At 51.3% G+C, this 24,832-nt stretch overlaps 1 protein-coding gene across 5 annotated transcripts in view; it reads left to right on the top strand.

Moving 5' to 3' along the window:
- The window catches only part of EPHB2 (EPH receptor B2), a 143,288-nt gene that overhangs the window by 79,135 nt on the left and 39,321 nt on the right, over positions 1–24,832 (top strand). For all 5 annotated transcript variants that reach the window (XM_015598978.2, XM_025041500.1, XM_015598975.2 and 2 more), the window contains exons 4-5: positions 21,462–21,617; positions 22,720–23,055. In XM_015598978.2, the coding sequence (XP_015454464.2) occupies positions 21,462–21,617; positions 22,720–23,055 (492 nt within the window). The remainder of the gene's footprint in view (positions 1–21,461; positions 21,618–22,719; positions 23,056–24,832) is intronic.

Genomic DNA, 24,832 nt, shown 5'->3' with positions numbered 1-24,832 from the left:
CCCCCCACCCTTGGATTGGGCTGTCTTCTGTTTACCCAGCTGTGAGCCCAGGCCAGGGTCACAAGGAAGATCTGGGAGGCCTGTCATCCATCTGGCACCCCACAGCTCAGGTCCTATGACCCCTTCTCTCCCCTTTGAGTCCCCTCCCTCATAAAGGTGTCTTAAGGTAGGGCTTAGCCTCTTGGGAGAGGAGAGCTTGGCTCCTCTTACATCCCCTTTATATCTCTGGACCTTCATCTTTCCTGGAAAAGCAGAGGTGGCTGTGAGGAAAGAAGTTCCCTGGAACACAGGAGCCAGTTAGTAAGGGCAAGTGGATGGAGCATGGGCTTTGGAACCAGAAGTCCCAGCTCTGTGTGACCCTAGCAAATCACATGACCTCTCTGAGCATCAGCGTCCCCATCCGCTGACGGAGGGCAGTGCTCACCCTTCCCTCTCTCGCCAGAGTCCTCGTGACGCTCAAGTGCAATAGTGAATGTGAAAATGCTTCGTGGAGTCAAAATGCAAATGGCTGGTGATTGGAACTATTTGATTGACATAAAGAGAAATGTCTGCTTAGATAGGGACATGAATCTACCCAGGAGCAGGAACACTGGTCAAGGCGTCAGAAAACCAGTGACTAGTGTAGGCTCTATGTGTCTCTGGGCACAAATCTTCACTTCACTTCTCTGTAGCGCTGCTTTCCTAATATTGAACTAGGATAGTAAATTCTGTTCTCCCTACAGAATCTCATAATGACCCAGGAAGATTATTCATCGAACCAGCATTTACTGAGCACCTGCTGTGCACCAGGCCCTGGGATAGGCTGGCATGTGATTCTAGTTGCCAAAGAAAAATCATATTAGAGGAGAACATGGGGCTCAGAATCCTGGAGTGTCAGATATAATTGAGTCTAGTCCCCTCATTTTACAGATGGGAAAAAACAAAGCCTTAAAAAGGAAATCGATTTTCCTGGGATGCGAGAAATTCAGAGCACCCGTTGCCACTCCTCCTGAATCCAAGGCTGACATTATTAATCAGTTGCAAGACTCTTCCCACTAAACCCAATGGTACTTCAAGATCCTTCTCAACACAACACCCCAGGCAGTTGCCAACTAATTGATTAACATTGGAGGGCAAGATGAAACTATTTGCATACCAACCCAAAATCCTAACCTTGGACTTGTCCAAGACCATCCGGCCAGAATTATCAATGATAGAACTCAGATCCAGGTTTTCTTACCCATTCTGCCTCTCCACGCATTCCTGAAACCAACTTTTACTGAGTACTCACCATGTGTCCAGCATTGTACTAGATTCAAAGATGAATATGATCTGCTTACAGGCTCACAATGAGGTGGGGAAGAAGGTCAAGGGGAAAATAATTGTGATATGGGGATAGTTAGAGATATTCATTAGTTTCTGTGGGAACTCGGAGAAGAGAGGAACCTGATTGTTCACAGACAGGGTTGGGGAGCTGGGTGGCAGTTAAGGAAGACTCCCCAAAGGAGGCAACATTGCAGTCAGCAAACGAACAACAAACGAGATCCAGTATAGGGTCCAAATACACTGGGCTTCTCTGGGGATGAACGATGTCTGTGGCCTGTGAGATAACCAGAGTTGTCATAAGAGGGACCACCAACCCTGGCGAACAGGAATTTGCAAAGATGGGACTTGAGAGGAGTGGCTTAGTGGGGTAGAAAAGGAGTTTTCTAGGCTGGCTTTCCTAGTTGGGCTGAAGCCCTATGACGTACACTGTCAAGCCCTACTGAACTCACCTGTCATACCTAGCACCCCTTCACTTGTGGCCCTCATTATCCTGCCTTTTATTTCATGTAGATCAGTCTTCCCTGGCTGGTCTGGAAGCCATGATAGGGCAGGGACTGGATCTCTTTGTTACTAGCTGAGACTTGAACCTAGCTCTGGCACAGTGCCTGCCTAGCTCCTAATAGGTACTTAGTAAATTCTGATCTTACCACATACCATCTAAACTCATGCTTGGGTGGATGGATGGATGGATGGATGGATGGATGAGTGGGTAGATGGATAGATGGATAGATGGATGGATGGATGGATGGATGGATGGATGGATGGATGGACGGACAGACATGCAACCTCTTTAAGCCTATATTCTCCTCTGCAAAACAGAGGAAATGGTGCCAACCTCCCGGGGGTGTTGTAAGGATTAAATAAGATGATGTGGCTAAAGCTCCTAGAATACTGCCTGGCATTCAAAAAAATATTTATTGAAGGAATAATGATGACTGTTTACGCACAAGTATAAAGACACTCGTGATAGATAACTCCTGACAAACGAATTTTGCATACCCTCTGCCAAGATGCTTAAAAGAGGAGGGAGCCTGGGACACAATTGTTAGAAATAAAATGCAGTGCTGACCGTTAAGACAGTAAGACCTTGGTTGGGAAATCTTACAAGTCCTTAAGAATGTGGAGGAACAGAGCTAAGCACTTACTCTGAGCACTTTACACACATTAATTCATTTAACCCCCACAATGACCTTATGTGGTAGGCATTGTTATTATCCACATCTCCCCATATTGGGAAACGGAGGCACAGAGAGGTTAAGTAAGTTGCTCAAGATCATACAGCCAGGATGTGGTCTGACTTCCAAAGGCCACTCTCTTAACCACTTGAGAAGCTCACAGTCCAGTGGAGGAGATAGAACTGTACAGCTGGGTAGCAATTACCAAGGGCAGGGATTGTATCTGATGTCTTTCTGTCCCCAGCAAGGTACCTGCCATGTAGCAGGTTCTCAAATAGTGTCTATAAATTAATGAATGAACAAACAAATGAATGAGTGAACCTGCACACCACCAAGCCTCGGAGCAGTGTGACAGGCTCTCTTAATAGTATGAGTAGACAGAGGGCAGGGGGTTAGTGCCTAAATCATCTAAGCTGACTGTGTCATATCTAAGCAATTGTCGTGGTCCATTTGAAAGCTCGCTTAAAGCACATGCTTTGCTGTCCATTCCTATCTGTCAATACCTGTAAATGACCTTATCAGTTATGCCCCTGATCTTAACCAGAGCCTCCTGCTGTCATTTCAGTCCTCGTAGAGCAGGAAAGAACCGGGGTGGCAGTGAGAACCCGGTGCCAACGAGACCATGCTCAACTCAAAGCCAGAGGTGGAGATCTTGGCCCACTCCTGCCACCAACATCCAAGTGTCCTCGGGCAGTCGCTTCCCCTTCTGAACCTTGCTTTCCTCATTGACATGAGGGGAATAATAATAACACCTCCATCGCAGGGTGTTGTGAGGCGCACCTGTGGCCCTGCTCAGGAAACAAGAGCAAGGGGTGTGGTTGTTCTGGAAATTTGTGATTTACAGGTTGGTCTCAGGAACAGATGTGTCGGTCTTAAAGGTGGGAGCAGTAAGGAGCCATAGGAGATATAATGGCAGCCCGATGCCCTGTCCACCTTAAGGTCACTCCTCCCCTACCTATCACAATGCCTGATGCAATGTCCACCATTTGATGAACTCCTGGGAGGAAGTCCTCATGTCTCTGGGAGGGATCCTGTTTTAATGCACGCAGGGTACAGACCGTGTAGCGTTCGATTCCCTGGCGAAGACGAGTCCTTGGCGTCTCCCAGCATGAGCTGAATGCAGAGGGAGCAACACGTGGCTGGCGGCAGAGGGCAGACAGCAGGAGCTGGGCAAGAGCTGAGCCCTTGAGCAGAGGTCCTTAGACCAGCCTGGGGAGAACCACATGCCTGGGGTTGGGTGAGAGCCAACAGGAGGACCCCAAAAACAGAGCAGGGGGCTGCCTGGAGCAGCTTTCTTCCCTTCAACTTCTCCGCCACAGGCTCCACGCGGCTTGGCGGGGAGGCTCTGCCAGCCCCCGGGCACCCGTCCCAGCAGCCTAATTACCAGCTCTCGGTGGGCAGTCGGCTCACTGATTGAGTCCTTGGGGAGAAGGCACTGCTGAAATCGTGAAATACCTTGAAGGAAACACTATTATTCCTTCGCAGAAGCAGAACATGGCATCTTCACCTCTCACTCCTCACATACGTGTGTGGTGTTACTATGGGCAGAAGCAGCGCTCAGGGGCCCTCATTAAATCCGACCACCTCGCTCCACCCTCACAGTCACCTCCCTGTCCGTCCACCGTCATTTCTGCCTGGACCATGGCACTTGCCCACTCAGTTGACAGAGGGACCTGTTCAAATCTCAGCTGTGTCACAGCCCTGCCTGAAACCCTCCAGTGGTTTCCCATTGACTCGGAGTTGATCTGCACGTCCTTTCCGTGCCCACGAGGCCTGGCCTGGACTCTTTCCTCCTTGCTCTGCTCCTTCTCCCTCTCTCCTGCCCCTGTTCACGCCTCTCTAGCCGCTCAGGCCTCTTTGCCATTCCTCTGGGCTTATTTATTCCCCCTGAGGAAGGACCTGTGCACGAGCTGTTCCCTCTGCCTAGAATCTTTTTTCCCATGCTCTCACTACAACCAGTTCCTTCTTGTCCTTCAAGTCCCAGCTCACATGCCACCTTCTCAGAGAAGCCCTCCCTGACCACTCCAGCTAGAGTAGACCCCAGCCCTCAGCCCCTTCTAGCACATCACCCTGTATTTATTTGATATCTGTTTATTACCTATCTCCATCACTTGATTATAGGATCTACAATTAGGGAACTAGCTTGTCTTATTTACTGCTGTGTCTCCAGCAGCTTAGAACAGGACCTGGCACATAGTAAGGCTTTATGTCTATTGAGTGAATGATCCCTACCAGGAGAAATGGGTAATACTAACAGCCGTTTAATGAGCCCCTGTAGGCACATAGCATTGTCCAGCTATAACCTTATTTTGTCTTCACAGTATAAACCCCTACAAGGGAGTGTCCCCATTTTACAGCTGAGGGAACTGAGGCCCCAGGAGTTCAAGCAACTGTCCCAAGGTCATGCAAAGAGCAGAGAACCAGGCCTGCTCTTACCTCTGTGTTATTAAAACAGGTGTTATCATCCTTGTTTTATAGGCAAGAGAATGGAGACTCAAAGAGGTGTGTTCATGGGCCTACAGGCCTCAGCCAGGAAGAGCTGGGCTAGGATTTGAACCCAGAGTGCTGCTTTTTCTATAGGGACAGGCTAGCAGGAAGCCCAGACAGCCGGGAGGCTGGCCTAGCCAGGCAGCTGTCTGAAGTGCAAGGGGTTTTAGGGGTGGGCAGGAGGCTGTCCAGCTTGCCAGCACGGTCCAGGGCACAGAAAGAGACCATAGTAAGAATAACATCTAACATTTACTGGGCACTTATTGCATATTTGGTGGTGTTCTAAGTGCTTCATATCCATCTCAAGAATCTTAGGAGGGCAATAGCATTATTATCCCCATTTTGCCGATGGCAAAATTAAGGCACAGAGAGGTTATGTGATTGACTCAAGATCACCCAGCTAGGAAGTGGCCGAGCTGGGATAAGCCCAAGCACTAACCACTGCACCGTACAGGGCCGGGAGTTCACCAAGATGCTCTCGTGAGAAGAAGAGAGGTGACAGAGCTGAGTGACACCCTCACCCAGCCTGGAGCCCCACCCCTTGCATGATGAACAAGCAGCGAATGACAGAAAAAGCACATGGCTTCCATCTCAAATCCCTGCTCTGCCACTCACTGAATTGGTGATGTTGGGCAAGTGACTTACCTCTCGGTGCCTGTATCCCCTGTAAATGAGGATAATTATAGTATAGTTTGAGATTATAGGAATTAATCCACATAAGGCACTTAAAACAGTGCCTAGCCCAGAGTAAGCTCTAAGTGTGAGCTGTTATTTATCGGAAGATCACAAATGTTAAAATATTGGTTCTGGCCTCTCGTAACCAGGGAGACTCTCTCAAACAGGGTGGCAATGAGGTCGGAGACAGTAAGCGAGGAAGCTGTGCTCTCAGGCCCTCACTGGGTGACAGTGTGGGCTTTCTCCGCAGTCGGCCCTTCGCCAGAAGTCGCCTCCCCACCCTTCATCTTCAGTTTTCTCAAGGATTAGAGTCCTTCCTTGTGGGTGCTAGAGCTAAGTGCTTGTCAAGTTTATGAGCTTTCAGAGCCACTTTTAGTGACAGCCAGGCCTCCCCATTTTTAGAAGGACTGAGATAAGAGAAGAGTTTATGAGATTAGAGGTTTGTCATCATCCTCTGCTTTGATGTCTGTCTCTCTCTCTGTGTTTCCTTCTCTTTTATAAAACCAAAACACAAGCTGGGAACAGCAGCCCAGGCCCCATAAACACACTGTTCAAATAAAGAAGACATTTAGGGGCAGGTTGAAGTGCCATTTAAAGGTGACAGCTCTAAAATGACCGTGTCTGGGAAATTTGTCATCAAGTATCCCGGCTGTTGGCCAAAGATTCCTCGTTCTGCAAATCTTGCTGTTGGCCCAGAATTTTCAACTTTTGACCCTTTAAAATTGAGAAGGTGTGGGATTTTTATAAGGTTTTTGGATAGGGATGTTTTTAAAGTAACTTTTTAAGAAGTCACCTCTCCCTGGGAACGTTTCAGATCAATTAGATTCAAAGGAGCCCTGCAGAGGAGCCGAGGCCCCCCAGGTCTCTGCTCTGCCATTCTTGGGACTTTATGACCCAAGAATGTTCCAGTCCAGGGACTGAGCAGGCTTCTTCCTGATTCTCTGTGGGTTTACAAACTGTCATGCCCTCAGCAGAACTATCTGATCTGCAGGAAGCAGGCAGGAGGCATCGACAGATTCATTGTCCAGTGCCGGGCAGAAGGCTCATTACTGTCCACCCCGCCTGCCTGTCCAGCCTCATGTCCTGCACCCCCGCACTCACAGACTCGGGGCTCCAGCTTCAGGTCCTCAGTTTCACTGTGTGGTTTCACATCTCCACACCACTGTCCCGGCTGCTCACTCCGCCCAGCATGCGACTCCTTTCGTTCTTGTGCCTTCTCCTCTTTCTTTCAAGACAACTCAAGTGTTATCACCTCTGCAGAACAACAAAGTGAAAGCTTCCTCTTTGGGCTCCCAGGCCCAGCGCCTCCTCCCCACATGCATCCCCTAGCGCTGGTCACACTGTTTGGAATCTGCCTGTTTGCTCGGGCAGCTTCTCTACCAGGCTGTGAGCTCCTTGAGCTTTGGGTCCCTAGGCCCAGCCCAGGCACCAACCTGGAAGAGGTAAGGCCATAGAATACTTAATACCCACCTTTGGTCTCAGGTGTAGTGCTCCATTGCTCCCCTCCCAGTTCTGATACAGGCTGTGGGTGGGTAACTTATCTTCTCAAAACCTTAACTGTCTCTTCTGTAAATGGGACTATCAATAGTACCCCCCTTGAAAGATTACTGTAAGAATTGTTGATAAAAACTAACACACTCTATGGTATTAACTCTAAATTTTCACTATCAGATGAGTCCTGTCGTTAGACCCATTTTCCAGATGAGGAAACCGAGGCACAAAGAGCCATTAGGTAACTTTCCCGAGGTTAGTGGCAGAGCCAGGGTTCAAGACTAGATGGACCCTGACTCCAGAGCCCATGCCCCTATCCATTGTGATGCATGGCCCCCGATAACTTACGTGAAACCCTCAACCTGGCACACAGTAGTTGCACAATAGATGGTGGCTCTTGTGGTTAATAGCTCAGTTCATTTTTAATGGTAGAAGAGATGGTACTGGTCACACACAGGACAAAAGGCTCAAGAACTGGAGGAGGCAGATATCTGGGGAAAAAAAAGAGAGGAGACAGGCAAAGAGTTGAGGCTGGGGAGTGGGCCGGCCAAGCCCAGAGGAGAGGGGCTGCTGGGAGACAAGGGCTGAGGGCACGGAGCTACGGAGCCATTTGAGCACTAGCAAAGGACCACAACTGGCTTCCCTGCTCTTAGAGAATAAAACCCCAAACTCCATCACCGAGCACACAAGCCCACTGTGATCCTTTCTTTAGTTGTGTCCTACCTTTTCCCCGACACATCCTATGCTCCAGCCACCCTATCCTGCCTTTCACTCCTCCTTCGCACACACTGTTCGTCTGCCTGAAACATCCTGCATCTCTTCTGGCCCTGACAGACTCCTACTCATCCCTTAATACCCAGTTCAAATGGCCCCTCCCCTGGAAAGCCTTCTTTGATACCACTATCTGAGCATATTCTCTCTCCCCTTCTAGCAGTGGGCATCAAGGCCAAGGACTGTGTCTTAATCCTCTCTGTGCCTAGTGCGCAACACAGAGCTGAGCACAAAGTCGTTACTTAGAAAAGCCTTGTTGGGCTTTTTCTATTGAGTAAGTCTGGCCTCAAATTCAGGGCAGGCCCTAGAAAGACCATCCACATGATCTCAAATCCCCGGGGCTAAAACATGGAGGCAGAGCTGAGCAAGATTTAGGAGAAAACTCATACTTTTCAGGGATCCAGACAAGACAATGCTCCGGGGAAGTGGGGCTCCAGAAAATGCCTAGAAAATGCTGCCCGGGAGAGTCTGTACCTAAGACCCCGCTCCAAGCATCTTCAGCATCACCCATAGATGGCTGCAGATGGAAAACAAGCTGGAGGCCCAAGATGTTCTGTCCACTATCACTCATTAGACCTCCTTTAAACATGGAGCTCAGAAGTAACCTTGCCTGAGCAGCAGGGAGGATGCTGGGCTGTCATTCTACTTCTACTCTGACAGTCTAAGACCACATTGGCTTTTTCAGCAGCTTTTGGCTTGTGGTCAACTCAAACCCCCAGATCTTTTTCACTGGGATGGCTGCCAAAGCCACATCTTGTGCATTTGATTTATGGCTTGGGTTAGCTGAGGCCTACGCCTGCTCCCCAGAAGCCAACAGTAGGAGGGCAATGGTTTCTGTACCCCTAGGAGGGAGAGTGATCGCAGGCCCCCCCCAAGCCTCAGTGTGAATGTGGGCAAGCTCCCCCCTCTCTCTGTTTGTGTTTCCTAATCCCTTTTCCTTGAGGCACCAAATGCCGGGAACTCCTGAGTGGGAATTTCATTAGCATTCAAGTCACAGGCTACCAGAGCTCAAGCAGACCAACCTTGCAGGTTGCTGGGGGAGGCAGTGGTTCAGGAAAGCACCCAGAAGGGCAAGGAGAGACAGGCAAGTATCGGAGGTCCAGGCTCCTGAGTTGGGTGTCCGTGCGCCCCGGGGAAGGCGTGTCATTGCTCCGAGTCTCAGGTTCTCATCTGCAGAATAGAGATGACACATCCCAACCTTGTTAGGACAAAGGTGGGCGTAGTAGTATCTACCCTGGGTCACAGACAGCTAAAGCCAGGCAAATGGGCATCAGGTTCCTGGTAATGACCCCACTACACTGAGGAGGAACTGAGGCAATGAGCTTGTACCACCTTTGCAAATATTGCTCCCACTCGGCCATTCTTCTCCCCAAGGACTGACTTTTCAATGCCATCCTTCAGAAAGGCCTTTCCTGATCACACTCCCTAAAGGAACCCTTGTGTCCTGCCTCAGCCCGTGCCCGTCTCCTTCATGGCCATCACAAATTGTGTTTGGTATTTGTGTTTGTCCATTGCTTCTTTCCCTCTGTCCCTCTCACAAGACCCTCAGCTCCATGAGGCAGAGACCACATCTTCCTCATTCGCTGTTATGCGCCCCACCCCCCAAACTCCCAGCACATAGTTGAGACTTGACAGTGTGTTCAGAATGACCTTTAGGGACTTTGAAACATTCCTTCAGACTTGGCTACAAATTCTAATTGTGTTAGGTGAGCTAGGGATCCATAGAGAAGCAAAAAGAGAATTGTATTTATTTCCATCTGCCACAAAAAAGGCCACTTCCTCACCCTGGCCCTCCGTGTCCCCAGCTATAAAATAAGGTGTAAAGTGAGAGAATGAACAATTCTTTTCTCTAAAGTCGATGTAGCTCTAAAAGACTCTAAGCACAGGAAGGGGGAGAAAATTGTATTGAATTGTATTGCCTGTTGGGTTGAAAAAAACAACTTCTGCCAGGAAATCTCTCTTACTCTGTCACTTTCTCCACTGGCCTGGAAAAAACTGCCCTGCGCAGGCCTGGGCCTGTGGAACCCACCCCGAAAAAGTCTCAGGCCGCCTCTTGCCCTGGGCTCGGGCAAAGGGGCCCCTGAAAGGTGTGTGGCAGCTGCTTCCCCGGGGGGTCCAGGGGTTTGTTGCCTTAACCGAGCTCACGGGCAGGTAAAAAATTCCAGACATGTTCTCTGCTGACAGCTAATTGTGTCCTTTATTAATGACCATGGCTTTCTTGGGGCAGGTGGGAGGAGGGAGGAGGCCGGTCTCAGCCCAGGGGGCTCCTTCAGGTGGAGCTGATGATCACATTTCTGGATCCCATAGAAGGGGAAGTACAACATGAGGTGACCCCGAAAATGTACTCCCCAGCTGGAGAGGAGAGGGGGCTTTCCCGGGCTCCCCAAGCCTCAGCAGGGGCAGCTGACGCCAACAAAATGAGGCAGGGATTTGGGAATCTGGTGGCCCAGGTTCTGGGTCCTAAATTAGCCTCTCAGAACATAGCCACCAAAGTACAGTGGATGGCCTGCTGGGGGGACTCAGAGGAGGGCTATGGCCCGTGGACAGCTCGGGAGATGCTCCCTAGCTCCATCCAGTCATCGCCCCCCTCACAGCCCAGGGACTGAGCCCTCCAGGCCCTTCCTCAATGACCCACTATACCACCTGTCAATACAGCAGCCAGATGTGTCGGGGACTCGGCCCGGCCCTGCCAGATGTGTCAAGCTTTCCCAGCACATCCGGCTTCCCCTCGGGCACATTGTGATTATTATTTAACACTTGCTTTTCCAGCATCTGTGAGGCCCAAGGATTACAGGCTGGAAGGCTCTGGTGTGTCGATCCAGTTTAAGGTCTTGGGGCCTGGAGCCCACAGCTCGTCAAAGGGCCTGTTTCTCAAGGATCCAGTGAGGACCTTTACAAGCCCTGTTGCAGTGATAGCCTCAAGCCGGAGGGAGGACTTTCGTGGCACTCCGTTCCCCATTTTCTCACTAGGATCCCATGTTAGCCTGGGGAGGAAGGTAGGGTGTACAGCATTAACCTCAATTATAGATGAAAGATGGGAGGCTCAGAGAGGGACATAGTGAAGAGGCAGCTGAACTAGAACTTGAACCAAGCAGAGGTGAGCGGAGGGAGGGGCTGGTGATATGCAAAGACCCTGAGGCTAGAGGAGGCCTGATGGGCTCCAGGACATCCAGGAGGCCAGTGTGGCTCAAATGGAGTAGACAAAAGGGAGAGTCGTAGAAAGTAAGTTCAGAGAGGTAAAGAAGATACAGTTACATCCAAAAGAATAGAATACTTAAGGATCGGTTTAACTAGAGAGGTAAAGCAGGCTTTGTAGGCTATTAGCTTTTACTCCAAGTGAGGTGGGAACAAACTATTGAAGGGCTTTGACAGGAGCAGCGCACAGCTGATTCCTGTTCTGCAGGATCCCTCTGGCTGATATGTTGAGAGCGGACTGCAGCCAGAGGAAAGTGGGGAGGCGGGCGGGCTAGGGTGAAAGCCAGGAAACCAGTCGAAAGGTTCCTGCAGTGATCTGACAGCTACCATTCCTCTGCCCCTTTATTTCCCTTTCAATCTGGGCATTGAGACTCCTGGGCTGCAGCCCCAGCTCCATCAGCCACTAACTTGCTGTGTGACCTTAGGAAAGTCACCGTGTCTGGGTCATGTATTCTATAGTCATAAAATGAGTAGCTTGAATCGGAAGGTCACGAACGTTCTCCTGACTTCCAGTGACCCATACCCCACCTGCCTCCAGCTGCCTCTCCCGCCTCTCTCAGCCTCGAACTTCATGCTTCAGTGACTCTGAACTATTTGTAGCTCCCCACGTACACACCATGCCGTTTCCCACCTCTGTGCCTTTGCGTGGGCTGTCCTCTCTGCCTGCAATTGCCCTCTCCCATCAGCCACCCCACACATGGAGAGCCTGTGTTCTTCAGTAGGTCTCAAGTATTTCCTACTCCCAGGGTCACGGCGAGGGTGCGGTGAGATTGTAAAGCACCCCCTTCCTCAGCACTCCAGGGCACTTTGACAAGCCCGACTGGTCTTTAAGAGACAACAGAATGAAGTGGACATGAACTCTGAGCTGGCTTCAAATCCCAGCCACATCTCTGGAGTTGCCTGATGTTTTTGAGCCTGCGTGTCCTCATCTATAAAATAGAGATAATTGTATTTCCTTCTCCCAGTTTCTAGGTGAGGTTGAAGTAAGATTACAAAGCATCTAACCCAGTGCCCGGCTCATGGTAACTGCCTGGGGTCTGTGAGGCCAGATTCTAACTGCAGAGAAAGGGCTGTTGAATGAACACAGAGGGTCGCCCCAGACAATGTGGCCTCAGATCCTTGGAATGGGCCTGCCCAGGACAGCCTCCCTGCAGCCCCATGGCCCAAGGGGATTCCTGTCCACCCCTCCTGTCACCAGCCCCTCTCTCCGCTCACCTCCTCCATCAAGACCTGGTCAAAGCTCCTGCTGCAGCCACACAGCACTTGGAAATGTCCTTAATTGCTTCACCAGAGTGGGGAGTCACCCTGCAGGCAGATAATTAAAAAGTTCAGAGCTTGATTAATTGGGAGGAAATTGGAGGAATGGGGCTGCCTGCTGGGCGGGCGGGAGCTCTCAGCCCCTATTATGTGGGGATGGCATGAAGGGAGGCAGGCCAGAGGCGGGACTGGGGGTCTAACAGAGAATCCTAGGGCCGGAAAGGTCTGGCATGAAACACCCTCACCCGCCTTTGCAGGTTGTGGGGTTCAGGGTCTGGCTCCTCCAGGAGACTGCGCCCTCCACACCCCCACCCCACACACAGACACACAGATACAACTGGGGAGAGGTGACGAGACACAGTGGTCATGACAGTTCTGCTTACTCTAGCCTTAGGGCCGAGACCTAGAGGCCTTCTCTGTGCTAGGCTCTGTGCCAGGCAGTGAACAGGGCAGGCGTAGTAGCTGCCCTCATGGAGCTCACAGTTGGGCAGGTGGGAAGGCGGGGGGTAGAAAGACATGTTAACAAAATGCCAAGAAGGATGAAGGTAGGATGCCTTGAGAGCCCATTCCTGGGGGCACAAGGAGGAACTCTTGGGGCTCTGACATGGTCTGGGGAGTTCCAGAGGCCTAGAACAAAATTTCCAGTGCACACACAAGCTGAGTGACCTTAAGCACAATATTCAACCTTTCTGAGCCTCAGTCAGTCACAAACACTTGTCCATCACCTGTCAGCTGAACACTGCAGCTGAGAGGTGCCGGACATGGCGGGTACCTGCTGTCACTAGGCTCCCAGCCTGGTGCAAGAGGCCGACAATTGCAACCAGATAATCTCGCAGTGGCAGAGGTGAAGTGCCGGTACTTTAGGAGCACAGGAGAGAGGCCCCAAACTCAGCCTGGGAGGTGCGGGTTGGGGTGGATCCTAGGAGAAGGACCAAAAGGTGATTTGCACTGGAGCTGAGATTTTAATGATAAAAAGGAGTTAGCCAGGCTGGAGCTGGGAAGTGTATATCAGGCAGAGGGAACTGCCTGAGCAAAGGCCCAGAGGTGAGACGGGGCACAGCTTGTGGGGGAGCTGGCGGCTGTGTATGTGGTAGATCATGGAGGAGAAGCTCAAGCAGGCTGGACTCACCACAGGCACGAGAGCCACTGAAGGGTCTTGAGCAGAGGAAGGCTTGGCAGATGGCCAGTGTGGAGGCTGGCCTGGGGAGGCCCTGAGTTCCTCACGCAGGCAAAGAGGAGACGTGTTAACACAGTTGCTGCCACCGACTTCTGTAGTCCTGCCAGCTGCCGCAGGGATCCACAGAGCCCGGGTCCCGGCAGGGCCAGGCTGGGGGAACCTGGGCATGTGGGGCGGGGGTGGGAGTGGAGCGGGATGACTGACCTCCCCTGGGTGGTCCCAGTAGGAGACCCTGAGGCACTCCTGGACTTAACCAGGCCAGGCAGGGCCCCCCTTCTCAGGGATGAGAGAGGGGAGGGAAGGGCACCGAAGGGTCCCGTCATCATGCTGGAACACTGAGGGCCTTGGAGGCAGATGTGAGAAAGAACATGGACCATGGGGCACAGGCTCCTCTCCTAAGTCTCTGAGTGACTTTGGATGAGGCACTTCCTTTCTGTGAGCCTCGGTTTCCTCATCTCTAAAATGGGGTGCACCTCCTACTGCACAGGGTGACAGTGATGACTGAATGAGAGTATAGGCTAGAGAAGCACCTGGCCCAGCACAGGACGGACACATAGTAGCCACAGGAAGAGGAAACTCCTCCTTCTATCCCAGGAGCTTGCCACCTGCTTCCAGAGTAGCTTTGCCTGTGGCACAGAGGATCGGGCACCCTGCCCAGCCCAATGCAGGGAGACTGACTCCACTGGCTCAACCAAAGCAGCAAAAGCAAGAAGCCTGCAAAATGCAAAAGGTACTTTGCATGAGGAAGACCCCCAAACCCCGCCCACTTAGCCACAAGAACAACACAAGCTCAGCCCTGACATACACACAGCACAAACCCCAGAAAATAAGCAAATCAGTTTTTCACAGTTCAAGGAGAACATAGGGCCCAGGGTTGGGTGCCTGAGCCTCTCCAGGAAGCCATAGGGATGGTCCCAGCCGAGCCCCAAGTGAGCTCACAGGGTTTGCAAGGCGAGTAAGAGGCTGTAGGGGCAGCCGAGCCCAGGCCTTCCCGCTCTGGGCCCAGGACTCTTCCCTCTGTCCGGTCAAATTCCTCTCTCCGACCTAAATCCAAAACTTCTTGGAGATCCCAAAGCACGAAAGTGAACCTTCTGCCCTTCAAACCCGGCTCTGCCAAGCCCAGAACCCACTCTCTGGCCCCTCTGTCCACAGCGGCCCGCGCTCAGGCCTGGTTAAAAGAAAGCGTTCCAGCCCCCTCTTACAGGCAGAGCCTGGACCTTTTGTCTCGGTGTCCCAGTGCCTGGCACAACGGGAGCTTAATAAATGTCTATTAAATGAATTCATTACTCACCATCTCCTCAACTGGACCTGCAGTCCTCAGGGCAGGGACCGTGTCTTCGCCTCGGTATCCCCAGGGCTTAGCACATAGTACGTCATGGGCCAAGAATGAATGACAACAAAGGCAAACATGTATAGCACTTAATGTGAACCAGGCAGGCACTGTGGCAAGTGTTTTCTCTATATTACCTCATGTAATCTTCCCAACAAATGTCAGGTCAGTGTTATCATTCTCTCCAGATACAGACAAGGAAACTGAGGCACAAAGTTAGGTGACTTGCCCATGGTCACACTGTTAGCAAGAGCCAGGCCTGGCATTCAGTCTTGGCAGTTGGTTCCACAGTCCATGCCCAGGTTCATTGTCATCAGACCTCCTGCTCAGGTTCTCAGGAGCCAGAGCTAAACTGTGGTGAGCCTGCCTTTGCCCAGAACCACAGACAGAGCCCTCTGCTCTAAGGGACCCCCAGAAGGCAGAGACGCTCCTTCCCTGCCCTCAAAGCCTGGCACACAGGGCTGGCCCAAGCACTTGACTCCAGTGTGGCGACAGTTGTTTTGAGGAGTAAACTGGAGTCTCTGGGAGGAGAGCGGGGGAGCAGAGCAGCAGGCCAACCAGGGAGGCTTTGAGGATCACCCCGTGCCAATTAGCGGCCCCGCCATGCCAGGCCCAGATGGAGCCCTGCCTCGGCCTAACTCAGGGCTCACTCGGTCAATTATCACCTATCCCTGGAGCCCAGGGGCCAGGCGGGGAGAAAATCTGTTTCTCTGTAATCCTCCTCGCCCTCCCCGGCCAGCTGCCATCCCCGCCTTTGGTTGCCTGGCCAAGGGCTCTGGGCATCTGCAGAAGGCGGATGCTAGTCGGCTGCTTTGGCCCCAAGACCTGTGTGGGGGGCCCAGGCTTTGTCTCTCCCTTGCTGAGTGACCCCCATCAAGCCCAGTCTCCTCAGGAGGCCTGACAATATCATCTCCAGTCCTGACATTCGGCCATTCAATAATTTCTGCATCCAGCAGTACCTGGGCACAAGGCCTTTGGAACCACAGAGACTTGGAGTCAAACTTCAGTTCTACCATTTAGAAGCTATGTGACCTTGGCGCGGTCACTCGACCCCCTCTGAGCCTGTTTCCTCATCTGTAAAATGGGGGTGATGGTAGTACCTACTTCAATGAGTGGTCATGTTGTTTTAGCGTAAGAATCCATGTAAATCACTTGCACTGGACCCAACACCCAGAAAGCACATGATGATAAACGGGAATTATTATTCTTTTTTACATGCTGGATGAGTAATCACAGCTAACATTTACGTAGCACTTGCTGTGTGTTCTAAGTACTTTGTGTATATGAACCTATCAAACCCACAGCACCTGCACTCAAGTTGCTCACTGTCCAGTTGGGGAGACAGACCTACCTTTATTCAGAAAACTGAATGAACTGAGCACCTACTATGTGCCACACTCTGTATTAAGTGCTGGGGATGTAGAGATTAAAGACCCAGCCCCTAGCCCAACCAGGATTCACCAACCAGTGAGCAGAACACAGAGAAGTCACAGTTATGGGTTAGGTCCAGTGGTGGTTTGGAGCTGGTTTGTGCCAGTTTGTTTTCCAAGAGCCAACTGTGGGCAGTTTTTCCCAACTCAGTGTTCAGTTATCTCAAATTCATAGCTGGAAATTTGCCCTGGTGGGAGCATTTACACCACAGAAATCGGCAAACACAACAAATCAGAGCTCCCCAACCCCTCGTCAGCCATTTGCCAGCACACCACTGCCTGTGGGACATGTGTCTGGCGTGCTACAGTGGAGGTCTGAATTGTCTGCTATAAAGAGTGGAGGGCAGGTCTCCCAGAGGCGCACATGTCACATTCACCAACCCCAGGGGACAGGATGCTAGGGGAGAAGGTTCATTCAGGCAGAGGGACCAATGTGTGTAGAGCCAGGGCATCTAGGGAACTGCAGACAGATGGGGCTGGGATGCAGGGCTTCCAGTTTGAAAATCAGGATGAGTAGGTCATCCCAATGGACAGGCCCCTGGGAAGACCCATGGGGAGAACAAACGAGAAGTGGAAGAGGATCTGAGCATCCATGCAGCCTGATGAAATTGAGATGATAATGGTGGTACCAAACCTGGCATTTACTCGGCTACATATTTTCTCACCCACCTTCTCATCTGATTCTCATAACATCCTGTAAGGGGCAAATATATATCGAGTACCTACTATGTTCCCACCACTCTGCCAGGAGCTAGAGCACCAATGACCCCAAACAAACCTGGCTCCCCTTCCCTTCTCCAGCTCCTTCCAGGGCAGGGAAAAGATAGACAGCACACGAGTTTATAAACTGTTTCTAATATACAGTTGACCCTTGAACAACACGGGGTTTAGAGGCACTGACACGCCCCTGCCTCCCTGCCCCCACCCCTCACCCCAGTGTAGTCGGAAATCTGCATATAACTTTAGATTCTACAGTCGGCCCTTGGCATACACAGCTTTAACCAACCTTGGATGGAACAGTATTGATCCACGCGTCCCTGCTGGGTACCCGGCATCGTATTGAAAAGTAACAGTTCAGCCAGGTATTTACAGATTCATAAGTAAGTAATTAAAGTAGGGACCTCGACCCTGCATGGGGTCTTAAGGAAGACCTCCTGGAAGAGGTGACACTTGGGCTGAGTCTTAAAGGGGTGTAGGAGCTCACCTGATGACAAAGAGAAGGCATTCCGGGTCATGAGGACAGGATGGACAAAGGCCAGAGGTACAGAGAGGGACCTGGGAATGGGCGCCGTATGCAGTTGACCGTGTGGACCATCAGGCACCAGGCTTGGGGTAGTGGGCACTGAGAGACGGGCACATGCCAGCCCCAGGGGCCCTGAGGAGTGTGGGAAGCTGTTATGGATTTTTTTAAAACAGCAGTTGTATTGCGATATAATTTACATACCATACAATTCATCTTTGTAAACTGTACAATTCAGTGATTTTTAGTATAATCACGGAACTGTGCAACCATTACCACAACCAATTTTAGAACGTTTTCATCACCTCAAAAAGAAACCCATTAGCGTCACTTCCCATTCTCTGCTTTCCCTGGCCACTGACAACTACTAACCTACTTTCTGTCTCTATTCTGGACATTTTCATATAAATGGAAGCATACACTATGTGGCTTTTTGTGACCAGCTTTTTTCACTAAGCACGGTGTTTTCAAGGTTCATCCATATTATAGCATGTATCCGTCTTTAATTCTTTTTTACGGCCCAATAATATTCCATTGTATGACATTGTGGATTTTCAAGTGGCACAGAGAAGTTTGCACTTTGGAAAGCTGGCTCTGGGGAGTGGGCAGGACTGCAGGTGGCTAGGAGAGGCTAAGAAGTGGGTGGGAGGAGCTCTCTGGATGCCCATAGGGGTGGGAGGGCAGCAAAGAAAGCCAGGACAGAGCATTGCTAAGGAGGGAAGACCTGGTAATCGAGTGGCTGCAGGAGGTGAGTGGAGTGGGGAGGCATGACAGACAGATACAGAAACCACAGAATGCCCAGTAGGAAGGCTGAGGGGCGGCCAGGCAGCACACCTAATGAGGGAAAGCTTCTGGAGGAGGCAGCCTGGGGAGCGTGAGAGGGGGCCAGGGCACGGCAATGGGAGAGGACAGCCGAGAAGGTGGTCCAGATGGAGGGGCTGGCACAGTGTGGAGGGGAAAGTGGGCAGCCACCCACCAGCCAGGCCCAGGGTATCGCCAGCAGATGGAAGAGGCATGCTAGGTTGGGCAGGCTCTCACCCAAGGGGGAGCCAGGAGGATCCTGGTCTTAGAGCCAAAACTCTCTGGCATCTATCAGGATGGCCCCAGACCCTCACAGGAGCCCTGTGCCCCATTCCACAGCAAAGGAAACTGAGGCTCAGAGAGGTCAACTGCTCAGCTAGAACCAGGGCTGCAGCCTGCGTCTTGACTGGACAGTGCCAAGGCAATGGGGCTGCCCTTTCATCCAGCCAGCAGGGAAAGAAGGAAGGCGAGAGGGAGGACAGGAGGACTCAGGGACCCCAGAGCCAGCATGGCAAAGCGGAGAGAGCCCTGGATAGGTGCCTAGAGCAGAGCCTGCCAATCCCTGCTCAGTATTCATGGGCCACTGACACAAAGCAAATAGCTGAAAGGCGGTGTAGTGTAGTGGCTGGGGAAGTGGCCTCTGTGCTTTTCTTTCCTCATCTGAAAATGGGGGTGATAACATCACCTCTGTCATAGGGTTGGGTGAGGCTTTGGATGAGTTACTGCATGTTAAGTCCTAAGTATTCAATAAATGTCAGCCATTCTCTGTTTATTCTAGAGCACTGTCTCCCCATCTGTACAATGGAGGCCCTAGTAACTCCTCAGAGGCACTCATTGCCATCCTCACTGGTGCCACTCTCCAGCCTGGTTAGTTGGGTCAATGTCCTATCTTTCCCCTCACCTGGCAGCTCCTCAAGGACTAAGCTGGAGCTGTTTCTCCTCCAAGATCTTCACAGTGCCTGGTCAGGGTGGTTGTTGATTAGGACGTTTGCCACTTTCTAGAAGCTCCTTCCAGAGGCAGGCAAAGTAGGGCCCCAGGGGTAGGGACAATATTTTCTAGCATCCCAGGTGTATGTGTCCTTGGCTTCTTTACTGAGCACTTACTTTATCCAGCAAGCCCTGAGATTATAATTGCAACCCCCCCACCCCAAAACCTGGGCCATCACTGCTCATTGATTGCAATCCTCACAGCTACATTATGGGGTAGGTGCTCTTACCAATAAGAAAACTCAGAGAGTTTGAGCTACTTGTCTGTGGTCACCCAGCAAATTGGTATTTGAACCAAATAGTTTAATAATGCCAGGAATTGTCCTAGGTATTTTTGCCTAAATTAACCAACATCATCCTCACCAGACTCTAGGAGGTAGATACTATTATCCCCATTCCGCAAATGAGGAAACGACTTAAGCGACTTGCCCGAGGTCACACTGTTGGCACAGATGGAGCTGGGATTCGCCAGGCAGCCTGCATGCTAACCTCTATTCTTCGCTGCCTTTCTACTTGCATGATCTCCACAGCCCAAGCTCCTTCCACTTAAGTAGGCAGCTTCAAGAAGTATTTATGGAACATCCACTGAGTGCCAGGTTCTGTGCTAGACACAGGGGAAGGAGCTGTGAACCAGATATGGCTCCAATCCTGGGGAAGCCGGAAGACCCCTTGATGAATAATTATGCAGAGGAGGAAAGCACTCTGAACTCAAGTAATGTAAGCACCAAGGAGGGCAGGGTCTCTGAGGCTAGACCTGGTTGAAGGGCTGGGGAAGGGTGATTTGCTAAGACTTGGACTTGGAAGATAGGCTTGAAGACGGGCTGGACAAACAATGTGGGCAATTTACGTTAGCCATTTCTATATGAGGAAAGTGAAGCTCAGAAAGTCGGGCTTGCTTGCCAAAGGTCACACAGTACTCTAGCTAGCATGGAATGTGATCCAGGTAAGAGCACCCAGCCTGTGGACAGTTTGGTCACGTTTCATCCCAAAGAGGAACTTGCCCCTTGCGAAGCTCTTCCCTCTCCATCTTCCCACTTATGCCTTGCATGATCCCCCACCCACCCTCAAGGCCCCAGAGCAGAGCTGGGATTATGAACCCCAGAAAATGGAAGAAGCAACAGGCCAAGAAAGGGATAGGGCCTGCAGCCCAGGCCTCTTGATTCCTATCCCAGGGCCAGGAGGAAGGGTAGGGGGGATTGGCACTCAGGCCCACACAAGAGTGGCCACCTCTTGTGGAACCTAATCCCTGAGCTGCAGGGCCTGAACCCAAGTCCTGAGCATTCCCCAGAGCAGGGAAGAAGGCCAAAGCCCCTGGGAGATCCCAGATGGCTGAATGCCCATGAAGTATAAACACTGCCCTCCTCAGGCTGTCCCTGGTACTTCAGGCCCTCTTTATTTTAAACTGATCAAACATCTACTATTGTTAACAGCAACTATTCATTGGGCACCTCTACTGTGCAAGGCCTCAGGTCATTGCCTTTACACTTATGCTAAATGCTCACAATGCCCCTCAGAAATGAGTCTTACAATCATAATTTTACAAATAAGGAAACTAAGTCTCAGAATGTCTAGGGCCACACAACTAGTAAAAGGCCAAGCTGAGACTCAAAGCCATGTCTGCTTCCAAAGCCGGCATTCTTGCCTTCTCTACCACATCGCCTCTCTACATGTTCTGCTATGCTGGGACTTCGATACTATAGTTTAATTATCTCGATCATCTGAGACGCAGGAACCTAGTTATAGGAATCAGGCCTCAGCCAGCCATTAGTGAGCAGCCATTAGAATCTTTAGACTAAGTCAGGATAGATCCTAGAAGCTGTGGCCAGCCCACCTGGAGTAGGTGAGAAGGAATTGCCAGGGACCTCAGCTGAATGCACAGACAGCTTCAGAGACAAGAGACCAGGTAGCCTGGAACTTTCTTGACACAGGACTGCCCCGTTGGAAACTGGAGACCCCCAAGAACTGCAGGAGATGGGGTTTCCTAGCAATGACAACATGTGGCCCCTCCATGACATCGCACGGCCCCACCATGAGGCTACATGGCCTTTCGCGATGCTGCGTGTCCCCTCCATGAGACTGCATGGTCCTCTCTGAATGCTCATCTGTTTTCTCCAGTGACTTTCATAGTCTTCTTTCCCAGGTTGCCCATCTGGAACCTTCAAGGCCAACCAAGGGGATGAGGCCTGCACCCACTGTCCCATCAACAGCCGGACCACTTCGGAAGGGGCCACCAACTGCGTCTGCCGCAATGGCTACTACCGAGCAGACCTGGACCCTCTGGACATGCCCTGCACAAGTACGTCTGGGGCCCCTTGAGGTGACTGAGTTGTCACTTGCAGAAAAGCCCAGAGCGAGGGTTGGGCGGCTATCCGGCTGCAGCCAGCCTTTCCTGAGAGAGGAGCAGCCAGTTACCTGGTGGGAGGGGAAATGGAAAACTGGCTGGAAAAGGTGGCCTGGGGTAGATGTGCTACCAACGAGCAGATACCATGGAGCTGGCATCTGGCTCCTTACCCCCTTCTGCTAAGTCACATGGAGGATAAAGTCAAGGTCTTGATTTACAAAGGGACAGAGAATGAGAGGCTTGGCAGAAGAAGAACCAATACAGGTGGCGTCTGTGGCAGAAAAAGGCTGCCCAGCATACTAACCTGGCAGCGGCTGCTTGTATCACAGGCCAAGGTTCTCTAAGAAAAGGGTGACTACAAAGGCAATGATATAATCCCTGTATCAGGAATGGCATTCAGCTGCAAGTAACAGAGAGCCAACCCCAGTGGCTTAAACCATAAGAATTTATTCTCACATAATAGAAGGTCAAAGATAAGCAGTCTTGGGATAGTATGTTCAATCCATGAAGTTCTCCGGAACCTGGCTCTTTCTTTCTGCTCTGCCATCCATACATAGTACATGATTCCTATCCTTCAGGTCACTCCATAGTCCAACATTGCTGCCAAAGCTCCAGCCATCACACACATTCTAGGCACAGAAAGAAAGGCATAAAGGGATGTTCTACAGCTGTCTCCTTTTAACAAAAGGTCCTAACCAACAACTTCTGCTGTAATTAGTGGCCAACCCTTAATCACAGAAAACTGGGAAATATAGTCTTTTAGCTGGACATATCGCCACCATGAATAAAATTAGGTTCCGATATAAGAAAGAAGGCAAAATAGATATTGGGTAGGTATAATCGCCAACACAAAAAGACTGTCCCTAGTCACGAACACCACGGAGGCCAAAGTCCAGGAAGAAAGGTTTAAACAGATGTGTAGCAGGATGAAAGTAATATTCTAGAAACATCTCTAGTGGGTGGAGAGGAGAAAGGATTTGGAGAGGCATGGGCTGGAGCCAGGGCTGGAACGTACCCGCCACGGCCCTCTCTGACTGACACCCCTCCCCTTCCCCAGCCATCCCCTCTGCACCCCAGTCCGTGATCTCCAGCGTCAATGAGACTTCACTCATGCTGGAGTGGACCCCGCCCCGCGACTCGGGAGGCCGTGAAGATCTCGTCTACAACATCATCTGCAAGAGCTGCGGCTCCGGCCGGGGCGCCTGCACCCGCTGTGGAGACAACGTGCAGTACGCACCCCGCCAGCTGGGCCTGACCGAGCCACGCATTTACATCAGTGACCTGCTGGCCCACACCCAGTACACCTTCGAGATCCAAGCCGTGAATGGCGTCACCGACCAGAGCCCCTTCTCACCTCAGTTCGCCTCCGTGAACATCACCACCAACCAAGCAGGTAAGCACTTCAAAGGCGGGCTCCGGCGGCAGAGGCGCCCCATGCTGTGCCAAATGGGCATCCTGGTGGCCCTCGTCAAAGACGCCCTTGCCTCTGTGGAGTGGTTTCCTCTTTTCAAAGGCCGTTTGTGTGATCTGACCACCTGGGAGTGTTACCTCTCCATTACAGTGGTATTTATAATAATTGCTGTCACTTGCTGAATATGTGGATTGAAGGTAAAAGTGAATCCCCTATAACAAAAAGACCCGGTGTTGGGTGGCTTGAAAAACACAGAAATGCATTTCCGTCTCATGTAGGAGGCCAGGGGTGAGCAGTCCAGGTTAGTGGGGTAGCTCTGATCCGTGTAGAGATTCAAGGACCCAGGCTCCTTCCGACTTGTTGACTCACCACCCTCCATGCACCTGGGCTACGTGGTCGAAGCAGTGTCGCAGGCATGTCTGTGCTCTAGCCTGCAAGGGGAGTGAGAGAGAGAAGGCCCAGGGAGTGATAATGTTTTAAGCAAGGTAGGCAGAAGTGGCACCCATCACCTCTACGCACTTTCCACTGGAAGGAACTTGGTCATGTGGCCTCACCAAGCCACAAAGGAGGCTGGGAGGTGTTATCGCTCCCAGCCTAACGTAAACCTCTATCGCAATGGAAGGTGGGGAGACAGACTTCAAAGACATCTAGCAGTCTCCACAGGTGCTTTCTTTGAAACTTCGGCCCACTCCATTCTAACTCCAGCAAAACTCTTCTCCCTAAGCTCACCTTGGATAATCCTTTCTGAGATCCCATGTCACCCTCCATCTTTGGCACTGCATTTTTTCACAGCAAAAAAAGTTACCCAGCAATGCAGCCTCTCTGCCACCACCCACTGCTTCTTCAGCCCATTCCACTTAGACTTCTCTCTACCAAGAGCACTGTCCTCAGGGTCACCAGAAACCTCTATGTGCCCAGGTCCAGGAGATACTTCTCAGCGCCACCCCACAACCAAGGGCCACATGAGATTTTCAAGGACCTTATGGTACCCGGGGGCTGAGAACTTTGTGGTTGGCACTGTGAATGTGCCCCTCGGGTATTCACTCAGGAACCCTTGCCAAGCCCCTGCTGTGAGTGTGATCTGGGCCCTGTCCAAGGAAGAGCCAAGGAAGGCCAGGCTCCAGCTTATCTTTCTGATGCCAAGTGGAGCCCACACAGTGAGTGCTCAGGGGATACACAGGTGGAGGTCCAGGAAGGCTTCATGTAGGAGGCAGGATTTGACCTGCAGTTTAAGGGCCCAGTGGAATTTTGAAGGGAGTGATATAAGAAATGGAATGGGGGAGGGGCATGCATATGGACATGGAAGGAGAGAGGCAACCAGCTCCACCTGGTTGAGGGGTGCTTTCCACGCACGACCTTACTACATCCCCCTGGTCTCCTTGAGTAGGAGGCACCTGTGTCCCCATTTTACAGATGATGCTCAGAGAAGTTGCCTCACAAAACCAGAAGGATAAGAGGCAGGAATTAACTAGGTCTAGTGGACTCCAGTGCTTGGGCAAAATTCAGGATAATGTCCAAGGAAACTTGAGTGTGACTCTCGATTTGATTGTGCGTGTGAATGTATTTGTGAGAATGTGTGGGCGTGTCACATGTGTTGGGAGGACCATGTGTTTGTGATTACATGTGACCGTGGCACGTGGCTTCTTATCGATACATGCATTCATGAGTACGAGTGTGTCTGAATCTGAGGGGCTTGCGGGGGGGAGATGCATTTGAGCGTGAGTTTGTATATCTGAATGTGGCCTGTCTGTTTGTATCT

Source organism: Pteropus alecto, unplaced genomic scaffold, assembly GCF_000325575.1.
Source record: "Pteropus alecto unplaced genomic scaffold, ASM32557v1 scaffold39, whole genome shotgun sequence".
In the NCBI taxonomy this organism is placed as follows: Eukaryota; Metazoa; Chordata; class Mammalia; order Chiroptera; family Pteropodidae; genus Pteropus; species Pteropus alecto.
The sequence above is the reverse complement of the archived record's forward strand: the minus strand, read 5'-3'. Positions and strand labels throughout refer to the sequence as shown.